At 41.0% G+C, this 11,558-nt stretch overlaps 1 protein-coding gene across 7 annotated transcripts; it reads left to right on the top strand.

The window, feature by feature from the left end:
- The first annotated feature begins 2,770 nt into the window (after nt 1-2,770).
- Nucleotides 2,771-11,133, top strand: TAC1 (tachykinin precursor 1). 7 transcript variants are annotated; one of them, XR_006784426.1, is made up of 8 exons: nt 2,771-2,948; nt 3,347-3,501; nt 4,596-4,698; nt 5,205-5,249; nt 5,721-5,744; nt 7,263-7,316; nt 10,522-10,624; nt 10,892-11,133. XR_006784426.1 is itself a non-coding variant. In XM_045828157.1 (7 exons), the coding sequence occupies exons 2-7, from the start codon at nt 3,379-3,381 to the stop codon at nt 10,569-10,571; spliced, it is 399 nt and encodes a 132-aa protein (XP_045684113.1). In that variant the 5' UTR covers nt 2,771-2,948; nt 3,370-3,378; the 3' UTR covers nt 10,572-11,133. The 7 variants fall into 7 exon arrangements, 5 of the variants coding, with proteins under 5 accessions (XP_045684113.1, XP_045684112.1, XP_045684116.1 ...); XR_006784427.1 differs by having other exon boundaries at nt 2,772-2,948; nt 10,525-10,624; XM_045828157.1 differs by having other exon boundaries at nt 3,370-3,501; nt 10,522-11,133.
- The last annotated feature ends 425 nt before the right edge of the window (nt 11,134-11,558 follow it).

Raw genomic sequence — 11,558 nt, 5'->3', positions numbered from 1 at the left:
TGAATAGAAAGTGTCAGTATACATTTATCATTTTACACACACACACACACACACACACACACACACACAGATTTTCAACTCTATTCATTGGCCCTGAAACCATAAAGAACTCAGCAGCAATGTGCACCCATAATGCCCAGATTATAATCTCTAATTACCATTTTTAAAGATTTTATTTATTTAGTTTTAGAGAAAGGGAAGGAGAAAGAGAGGGAGAGAACATGCACTCCCAACTGGGGACCTGACCCGCAACCCAGGCATGTGCCCTAGACTGAGAACTGAACTGGCTACCCTTTGGTGGCAGGCTGGCACTCAATCCACTGAGCCACACCAGCCAGGGCTCTAATTATCATTTCTAATTCGAATTAAAGGAGAGTTTCTTGAATGCGAACCACAGGACTGAGACAGAAAATACACAGGTTAAACCTGGAGTAGCTTGCCCTACCAAAAACCAAGAAAGCCATTAAAGTCTACTTACGGTGAATCAAAGTCCAAGAAGCCCACTTGAAATGTCATCTGCTGGCCAGAAAAGTGAGATAATTTGAGCATCAGTTAGAAGAAGACCTATTTCTTTCTTTCTTTAATGGACTGAAATAGTTTAAATGTGTTTAAATTCATGAGGTCATAATAATCCTAAAATATTTGGGGAAAAAAGAACATATTTGAATGTGTTAACTCACCAACTTCTTTATAAAATTAGTAAAGAGAAGTAATCAAGCACTTAACCCATCTTTCTTACATTTGCCATGTCATGAAGTAGTTAAATAGTTGAGAAAAATATTTTTGTCTTTATATAGAAGAAATAATCTAGCTAACAAAAATAATGAATGATAAAATACAAACACTATTTTGAAAGCACTAGTGAATTAATTATTGATCATCAATAGATAAACAACCAGATATCATGTGCTTCCTAACAACACAAGTAAAGTAGCCTTGTCAGAAACACTGAACTTACACGGGATGAAGCTTCCTATGTTCCACATGCAGCTACCAACTAACGGGAAGAAGGAGAAAAGAACAAGTTAAAAGAAACCATAAGGAGGCAATCGCCAGACTCTGAAATGTAGTACACTTCACTGATTAGTTTTATTTGTATACTGCAAGGGGGTTGGGGAGGGACGGTGGAAGGGAGAAGAACTATAGATTAGGGGAGGTTTTAGAGATAAAGAACCAAGGCAGGGCATGAACTAATTCTGATTTTGATGAGTAAACTGTATGGGGTAGGGGTCTATAAAACGATAGGAATATCTGAACAATTGATTGGATATTTAACGTTGTAAAGAATTATTTTATGTTGCTTTAGGTGAAAAAATGTCATGGTTCTTTTTTTATTTTTTAAAGAAATCCTTATCACTCATATGGACATGCTGAACTATTTAGTTAAAATGATGTATGTTATTTTCTTCAAAATGATATGAGTGGAGGGGAAATATGAATAAAGAGTTTGTAGGTAAAACTTGCGAACTGTTTCAAGTGAATGATTCTACTTTTGTATGTTTATAATTTTCCAATAAAAAGTTGTAAAAACAAAAATTAGAATGCCTCACATTGTAAAGCTAGGCCTAAAAAATGAGATAGATATATGGAACTTTCAAAATGCAGGGTTATTTTAAGAAGAACAACTATTAGAGGAAAAAAGTACTGGCTTATTTTATATAAGTCGCAAACATTATTTCTTTTATGTATTATACCAAAAACAACAGAATTAACTGAAAAAATATAATACTAAGAGGTGAAAACAAATCCACCCAAGGAATGTCATTTAATTCATTTAAAGATGAAAGAATGTGTCTGGAAGGCAAACCATGGCTTCATGGAAAGCTGTGATGTCTGTACAGATGTCAGTAGGCTCACAGTTTCATATTGTCCATGACCGCCATTTAGCATCCTCACTACATTTATTTTCATATACGAAATCTACAAGTGATCTGTATAGAGTCCTTCAGTGATACCTGGTAAAAATCTTGTACCATTTTGCTGGTTTCTGAGTCTTAGCAAGAAAGGGCAGGAGAGAAGTGCAAACACGTCCTCTTCCAAACCCTGCTCCTACATGTGCCAGGAAAGAGGACTTAACTATCTCGGAACAAAAAAATATCCTAGAACGGCACTGACATAATCTACGTGCAATGTCACATTCAAATTTTCCTTTCTCAAAAATGTAAGATAAATCTGCTTCCCTTGTCCGAAGTGCTATGAGACTAAAAATCCTTTGGTAATGCTGAAGAACGGCAGGTATTCTGGCTGATATGAGAGCAGGACGCCCCTGCTCACACAAGGAAGGACGTTGTATCTCAGAGACACTTAAAACGCTGCAGCTGGAAATAGAGAAAACAATGCCCCCTCCATCTGAAGTGCACCTTTCTTAGTACTGTTGCCAACATCTTAATATCTGAAGTTGTGTGCCCATCCTAAAAAGTGCAACTTATCCTGACGTCCCAAAAGACGGAAAAGTTGTCGAAGTCCGAGGAATGAGTCATTCTGCTCAGTTTTGATGAGTAATCTCAGGTGTCATGGAACCCTGATCTGATCGGAAGAAGGTGAGGGGAGGGGGCGTCAGATGTGCAGACGGAAGAAGACTGGCCGCTGGGGATTGGATGGCGAGATCTCGATTTTCCTAAAATTGCGTCATTTCGAACCCAATTGGGTCCACGTATTATGGGCACCGACGGGTTACCGTCTCGGAAACTCTCAATCAGACGCAAGCGAAAAGGAAAGGAGGCGGCTAATTAAATATTGAGCAGAAAGTCGCGTGGGGGAGCGTGTCACGTGGGTCTCCGGGCTCGTGGAGCCTGGTATAAATACCGCGCGGCACCAAGCAGGCAGAGAACGCGCTGCGACCTCCTCTTTCACCGCCGGAGCGACTGACAGACAGACTGACAGACAGTGCGGAGCGCTGTGCGCGCGCTCAGACCAGCCCGAGGAACCCCGCGGGCCTGCCCGCCGCAGTAAGTGCCTGCGCCCTGCCAGGGGGGCTTTCCGCGCCGCCCATTAGCACCCAGGTGGCGGCTAGCAGCGCTGGATGGGGCCGCTGGGGCAAGGGACAGTGGGGGGACAGCAGGGAGACGAGTAACCCAATTGCCAAAGTCCCTCTTTTGTCTCCCACCTGCAGAGCCTCCAGGCATGAAGGTGTGGACTGTTTGGTGGGTTGGGGGCTGGTGGAGTTGGTATCCAGGAAAAAGGGGATTTGAGAAGCTTTGGGGTATGATCCGCTCTCCTAAAGGGTACAGGTGGGACTTTAGCCCTTAGGCTTTTTATCTTGGTTAATTCCGTTGTGGGACCGACAATGTCGCTGCCCCAGCTCTCAGATAGCCACCCCCAATGTATGTAATTTTCCCCTCCCTAGTCTCTTCTCCCTACTCCTCCCAGAAATCCAGCATGAAAATCCTCGTGGCCGTGGCCGTCTTTTTTCTTGTCTCCACTCAACTGTTCGCAGAAGAAATCGAAGCCAACGATGATCTGAATTATTGGTCCGACTGGTCCGACAGCGACCAGATCAAAGTGAGTCCTGGTCCCAAGCTGGCCCTTGCCTTTCTTCCCGAGCTGGGGAGCCGTCACTTTCCCCGCAGTAGACCCTAGTTAGCCTGGCCCGCAATCATGACCAGAAGGACCAGAGGCAGTAGAGGCATGGGGGCTGGGGGGATGTAAGGCGACAGCACCCTCGGGGTCCCGCGTGAGACTGTGTGCCCACCATGTAAGTTTCCTCCCCAAAGCTTCATGGGCGGGTCTCGGGAACTCACTGGAGCAATAATGCCTTCCTTGATGAGCCCAGGGTCCTCCCAAGGCTGGAAACTTCGCAAGGTTTCATCCCCAGGTAAGGGGGATTTCAGGGACTGCAACCCAGCTTCGAGGACCTGACGTTTGGAAATGCTGGGGAGGAGGAGAGGCGGGCGTGCAGGACACAGGCAGAAGCGGGGGCAAGGGCGAGCTGCTGTGGGCTTAGAGGGACAGAGGTGGGTGAGAAGCTAACTTCCTGTGGTGACATTTATTTTATGGACCTGAGAATGTAGCGGCAAGTTTTCGCCTGTATCACTCGTAGGCTATTGGTGCAAGGGAGCGCGCTTCGCAGGAACAGCGAAAGTCACGCCATGCAGGTCGCCTCAAGCGCTGCCACCCTTCCCTACCCTCGACACACACCTGTGCGCATTTAGGGTGGTGAGCCGTCCCCAAAGCCCGAGCCACAGTCGAGACAAAGTCAGGTGGCTAGAGGCAGATGAGTGAGGGTCCCCAGGCTAGGAGGAAAGAGCCAAAACCGCGCAGGGCTGTAAGACTCTGTGCCTCCTGCTAACTCAAAGGGGCCTGGGGAGTTAGTGGGGCTCAACACGGGGGAGGTTAGGGGGGAGGTGGTGGCGCTCAACACGAGTTCCGCGCAGAGGGGTGGAGGCAGGGAGCACCCTGCCAAGGACCCCACTCAGCCCTGCGGTGGGGGAGCCCGGCCACCCCTAGCTTCATCTTTCAAGCCGGGCCCAGCGCGGGTCCCACCACGGGCAGCTGAGTTGAGCCCAAGGCTGGAGCTCACCGCGGGAATGACTCGGGCTTCTGGGAGCCTTGCACAGATTGCTACACCACTGTTTGTCCATATGTCTGTCCCCCAGGAGGAATTGCCCGAGCCCTTTGACCCTCTTCTGCTGAGAATCTCCCGGAGCCTCAAGCCTCATAATCGGCATTTCGTCGGATTAATGGGCAAACGGGATGCTGGTGAGATGAACAGCCATTCCTCTCTCCTGGCAACCCACCTGGTCTGCTTGATTATTCTCAGAGCACCCAGATTATCTCTTGCTCTTGGAGTAGAGATTTCCAGACTAAAGCATGTAACCACCCCCACTCCTCAGCACACCCACACCCACTGCATACTCATGTAGCCTGCACCTCACTAACACAGGCACCTGCCCCAGGAGGGAGGGAGGCATCCTTGCAAAGCACACCTCTCAGTGTAAGGCCCAAACCACCAGGAACAGGAACCACCCCTAGCTCTCTTGAGGGAAGATCCAAACTGACAAAGCAGAAGGCACGGGCCTCCACAGGGTAGTACTCAGATGTTATGAGTGCATGTGGAAGCTGATTATAAAGCACTGGGGTTTGAACAGGCTTTGCTGCCCCTTGTCTCCCGTAGAAATATCAGTTTCTTTGAATGGGTGGTACTGTCCGTGGAACCTATAAATTGCTAATGTCAATTGTTACAAATTGCAATTGTTTCTCGTCAGGTTCCTCACCTGAAAAACAAGTGGCCCTGTTAAAGGCTCTTTATGGTAAACATTTTTTAATAAATATTTTACTATTGTGAATGCTTATGTAGGGAAGTGAAAAAAGTCTTTAATGGGCTGAAATACAGATTCATGATGACGTCTGTTTAATGAAGAGATGGACTTGCATCTCTCATTCCTGAGCATCAGATGGGTGGCCCTCCTTGAATATATACTTCTTACAGGAAAGCAGAGGTGGCATTGCCTAACAGTTGTTAACAGACCTCAGGCGTCTCACAGTCCTGGATTTGAATCTGTGACCCATAGCAAGCACTTAAAATATTTTTCCTTTGTTAACATAGTTTGTTTTTATTATCAATAATTTTATTAGCCTTTACGGTTTGCTCTATTCCTCAGGAGAGTTTATGAATGGGAAATGTTACATATTTTAAAGTTCTATTTATTTTGTACTTAAAAGATACAATGTAGCATCTTTGAAACAAATTATTATGTTTGCTTCTTTTTTCTTTCTTCTAGGACATGGCCTGATCTCTCATAAAAGTAAGTTCAAAATTATTTTGACATTTATCAAATACGAATGTTAAGAGATTGGGTTCCAATTTATATAACACCTGTTCTATTTTATAACTTAGGGCTTGCTATGTTTAATTAAGACAATATAAGAATGGTGGAAACTCACATTATATTTACATCTGGAACATGATTGTTTAGAGCTTTGTGATTTAGATATATCATACTTTCCAAAATGATACATTATGTTAAAAATCCTTTAACTACCAGCTAAACCACTGCTGAATTTCTGACCCACAGAAACTGTAAGATAATAAATATTTGTTGTTGTATTAAGCTGCTAAAAAAAAACCCTTTTAACTCCTATAAATTGTTAGTTTAAATAAGAATTCCAGTCCCAGGGGTAAAAGTTCACCACACATTCTGTCCTGACACCCCATAACCACCACTTTCACTGCAAAACAAAAACAAACAAGCAAAAACCCCAAATATTTATAGGTATCTTATAACTCATTCTGAGTATGCTGGATGCCATAATGACATCCCTTATTAGGGTGATTTAGCAGCCAAGAGGCTCCAGTGAATGTCTGAGTAGATAATCCCTACTAAAGGTAAAGATGGAAGTGCAGGTTTTTTATTCCATGACTCAGTGGGAAACCTCAGTCTATCAAAGCACAATGAGACATTCCTTAGGGCAGTGAAGATGGCAAAACTGTGACACTTGACAGTCATTAGACCCCAGTTCCCCAGTTAACGGAACCAGAGCTGACAGGCAGTCCTAGGGGACCATCCTCACTGTGCCGTGCACTCCCCCTCCCTTGGATCTGTGACGCACTGGGTGGCAGCGTAGGCCGCAGTGAGAAAGCAGCCCTGTTTTCAAGGGATCCAGTGTCAACAAGAGACATCCTCCCACTAGAGTTAGGGTGATCTTTCCCAGGGGCTTCACCTTTGAAACTGAATAAATCAGTCCTTACTTTATAAGGAGTTTGCTTTCAAGGGAATTAGATATAGAAAAATTCTAGTAATGAAAATAAATGCACTCCATTACTATCAAAACTGACACATTTTCCAAAAGGAGTACTTAAAATCCAATAAAATAGAAAGAGTGACCTTCTAGAAGTGTGTAATGGTCAGATGTAGGCCTCTGACTTCACTTAGGTTCAGTTCCTGAGAAAGCAAGCACACCCATTACCAAAAGGAAGTAGGCTTGGAGAGTTCTCTATCACACAGTGTGAAACTGACTTCCTAAAAATCACAGCTAGCTTCAACAGCAGCAATATTTAAAACTTGATAAACAGATAAATATAATATGAATAAAGGGAATATTTAGATACAGCATTGAGAGAAGTGCTTTCATTGTACCATTTTAGTATCATTTATAAGACTTATTAGGAATCCTCTTTTCTTCTGACTCACCAAAACTTGAAATAGATATATATTTATTTTATGCACATATATTTGGAAGCTTGTTTTCTTTTGGTACTAGCTATAACAGTTTATTTCCTCAATGATATACATATTAAAATACCCATAAATGTATTTTTCCAGGGCATAAAACAGATTCCTTTGTTGGACTAATGGGCAAAAGAACTTTTAATTCTGGTATGTATAAAATCATGACTGAAAACAGACAGTATCTTAAATTTACTTGTATTATTTTCTTTCTAAGGCATAGTTCCAAAGTATTAAAAAGGAATAATGAATTTAAAATAAGTATTTATGGTGAAAACCACCTAACTGCAATAAATAAATCCAAGAATGGATTTGGAGCTGATTAAGCTAATATCACAATAACAGTCTCTCTAAACTGCCAGCCTTACATCATTACCTCACCTGAATCTTTGGTCTAGTCTAATACTCTTTCCCTTGTATCTGTTAAATAAACCACATTTAACCTTACTGAACTAAGGGTGTGGGAGATGCAGGAAGTAAGACAGATTTTCACTTGTTACCAAGGTAATTTGAAAGTCTTGTAAGACATTACACCTGGCAGTTTCCCAACACAAAAATAAAGAAATAAACAAAATAAAATTAATTCATTTATACAGATTACTTGCTCTTCATAAAGTGATAGAAGCTCGAACTCTAAAACATCCTGATGGATGTTTGAGAATAATATGGTCCATTCCAGTGCCTTCAAAAAGGAACATAGTCACATCACCCTAGAGATTTATAATCAGTCCTGGCTACACAGCCTTCAGAGAGAATGGATGCCACCATTCTCTCATAGCCTATTTAATTCTGAACAACTCTTCCACTTGATATGAATGCCACATGTTTCCTTTCTTCTCTTTTGTTTCTATTTTCTATGTAAATGCCGCATACTTTTATCTGAAAACTCACTCATCATCGTATTTTCAAGGTTAAATAGCCCCTATGTCATTTTTATAGAGAGTGACTTGTTAAGCACATTCAGGCCTTACAGTCCTAATAGTTTAATTTCCTTGGGAAAACTATTCAAATTCTCTTCATTTTATACTGAGTAAAAATGGAAGTAAAATACTAATCATGTAATTAACTAGAAAGTAATTAGCACCTGTCTTGTCCAACAAAAATATTTCAAATTTCTAGGAAATATGTAACAAAGATATACTGGTTTAATTCTCAATTATCTGGAAAATCATGTAAAAATGATGCCCGCTAGTATTTACACTGGTTCTCTACCTTGCAGATTTAGACTACTATATTTGTATTTCTTCATCAGTAATTTTGGGGCTGCTTAAGTTTAAATTTTAAAGATATTACCAGTCTACCTAATCAAGGAGTTAAAATTGTTTCATTGATATGTATTATCGCATGGCTTTTGGAAATAGAATATAAATTTAAACCACACGGGCTTTATCGTATCGGAAGTGTGTGCTAGCCCTTATATAGCTCTGGTTTTCTTGATGATTGCATTAGTCTTCACCTCTCCATTTCCAGAATTGATACGTTTCAGAACATGCTTAACTTTACAAATAATATAGACACTGTACAATTCAGAGCAGAGTCAATGCTATTAAATAGACTTAAAGTAATAATGTGTAATAAATAATAAATAGAATAGAATCAGAATTAATGACTAAATCTTCATTCCTCTATTTTAGTTAAGAAATAAAAAAGGGAAAAATGGGCAAAAATGTAATCCATACTCAATCAGAGATCTCATATACTCAGTTGAGGCAAAGTTATTATCATCTTCTACAGCCATCTGATCCTTATCTTTTTGAGATCACAAACCTCTTTGACAATCTAGAAAAATCTAGAAACCCCCTTCCCACAAAAACCCTCCTCTCCTCATTCATACATGCAAAAGTTTACATAGGGTTTCAGAGGGTTCAAGGCCCCAGTAAGAAATTCTGCTTTGAGTAAACAGGACATGATGTTCCAGCTATACCTCTGATCTACCTTGGTTAAGTTCACATTAGCATTCACCTCACTTCTCTGAGGGATGGAATCATGTTACCTAACATGAACTTATGCTAGTTCTCCTCCTCCTCATATGAACAAGCCAGGGTGAGAAATGAACTGTTTGCTTCCTTCAGAACTGCCTAGGTTGGGGGGTTTGGGGCTCAGACTCTCCTACCCCAGAAATAGGTCTGTGATTGACAAAACAAGCAGCCTATTGTTGACCTCACTTACGGGACAGGTGGATGCTGAAGACCCTCTGCTCTGTGTTAAAGGGGAAGTGATGACACTGGAAACTTGACCTACCTTCTCTCTCAACAAATCCTTCCCACTGGGACACTGGGAAAAGTGTTTGCAGTAGCACCCATGGTTTCTATGTTTCAGAGTTCTGCCTCCTGTTTCTATTTAAATTTAAAATTTTATACAGGGCATACTGAATATTCAAAAGCATAGTAGTTCACTATGATGTAAATTTTAGTATATAAAATGTTAGTTAAAATGATGAAAAAGTATACTTGAGTATTTTCATTATAGCAGTCTGATCTTACCCTTTTGTGGTTACAGACCCCTTTGAAATTGTATATCATATCACATCACATCATATCATATCTTTGGTCTTTTTTTTTCAGTTCAGGTAGCCAGTGTGTGTTAGGTTCAGGTTGCTAGGTGTACGTTAAGTACTTTCAGAAGCAGTGGCTAACCTTTCACAGGACATTAGGGTGCTAGGAGGTAAGTGAAACTGTGTTGTATTTCGATGACACAATTGTCCTACCTACAGACTGGGGCTGTTTTTAGTCTCAAGGACAGCAGGAGGCATCCACAAGACAGGCAGAAACTGTCACACTGTAAGTTACCCCTGTAACAGGAATCAGTAAACTTTTCTATAAAGCGCCACATAGCAAACGTTTTAGCCATGTGAGCCATGCAATATGTAAAAGAATGGATGGGGCCATGTTCTACTAAAATGTTATTTACAAGAAAAGGTAGTGGGCTGGATTTGGCCCGTGGCCAAAAGTTTGTTGACACTGTCCTAGAATAAAAGTCCCACGTTTTGTTTCCATCCTCTGACTATTCCTGGCTAACGTAGGCACTGTCCTTCCTATAAATCACCAGGGGTGTCTGCCACTGCTTGAAAACGCTGCTGACAATCAACATTGCAATACACTGTGGAAATGTGCTTGTGGGGTACCCAGTACAGGATGGATGAGCAAAGTTACCAAGCATTCGGCAGTTAGGTCACTGGCAGTCAGGGTAGAGACCAAGGCAAGATTGAAAGATGTGCAAATAAAACTCTTGGAAATATTTCAATGGAGGGGGCAAGTCATTATGAGTTTTGAAAGTCATTGTGTGTGTCTTGTACTTTGTTTTATTCCCTCAGTGAATCCTCTTAAAGAACACTTTCTCTTTTCTTTGTTCTCAGCAGCTTATGAAAGGAGTGCAATGCAGAATTATGAAAGAAGACGTAAATAAACTACCTAGTGTGTTATTTACTGAGCTTCATTTGTGTCAATGGCCAACAAAAGGTAAAAAAATGAGAAATGCACTATGAGGAGTAATTATTTATTTAATAATAATCATTGTTTTGAGATGAAAACTCAAAAAGTGTCTATTTTTCATATTGTGCCAGTATGTGTTGTAAAAGTGTGTTCTAATTCTGATATGATGACTCCCTTAGAACTAGAAATCAGTGGTAATTTCTCAACAAAGCACAGTGTTCAATGAAATTGTAAAAACCTGTCAATAATACATAGTCTCTGAAGAAGGAAATCATTTTTGTTTTTTGGAAGCAGTCATGTCAGCTCCTGCTGAAGAGAAGGACGCTCACAGACAGGCTTGTGCTTCTCCACGCGTTTTTATGGTGAAATGTACTGGGATTTGCTATCAAACTCTATTTGTACCCCTGCAGCATGTTTTATGTTTTGTGACTATATAGAGATGTTTTAAAAACTTTCAATGTGATTCTAAGGTCTTCACTTCATTGTATAATGTGTTGTGATAGTTGACATTTTAAATAAAAGAAAAAATATCTTGAGAATTGGGTCTTATTCTTTCATTAACATTTAGGTCAAACCGGCAACCTTTCTTTTAGTAGATGAAATATGTTCAAAGCTGTTTTGGCTGACAATGAAGCCTAAAGCTACTAAATTTCTCTTTCTTAAAGAAAAAGACTACAATGTAATCTCAGTTTCTCTCTCACATACACACACATTTTTCTTGGATTAGTCAATTGGCATGAGATCATTCATAGAGAAAACAATTATGTTTTGAAACCCAGAGAGTAACAGCTAAATTCTATTTGTACATGCCTGTGATTCCCTTTTGCAAATAGGATAATAATCTATTTTAAAGATACATTTCACTGATTATTTCCTTGTAGGATGAAACATCAGCACACACTGCCATTTCAGCCCTGCATGGATCCCAGGTAGAAGTACACCAGTGTGTGAATTTCACTAG

Source organism: Phyllostomus hastatus, unplaced genomic scaffold (assembly GCF_019186645.2).
Source record: "Phyllostomus hastatus isolate PE091 unplaced genomic scaffold, TTU_PhHast_1.1 phas_scaffold_78, whole genome shotgun sequence".
NCBI classification, from domain to species: Eukaryota; Metazoa; Chordata; class Mammalia; order Chiroptera; family Phyllostomidae; genus Phyllostomus; species Phyllostomus hastatus.
This window is presented reverse-complemented; position numbering and strand designations above follow the sequence as displayed.

Coding starts and splice junctions, on each gene's coding strand:
- TAC1 (XM_045828157.1), top strand. CDS start 3,379: ATGAAAATCCTCGTGGCCGTGGCCGTCTTTTTTCTTGTCTCCACTCAA. Junction 5,250..5,720: donor CCTGTTAAAGGCTCTTTATG/GTAAACATTTTT, acceptor TCTTTCTTCTAG/GACATGGCCTGATCTCTCAT. Junction 5,745..7,262: donor TGGCCTGATCTCTCATAAAA/GTAAGTTCAAAA, acceptor GTATTTTTCCAG/GGCATAAAACAGATTCCTTT.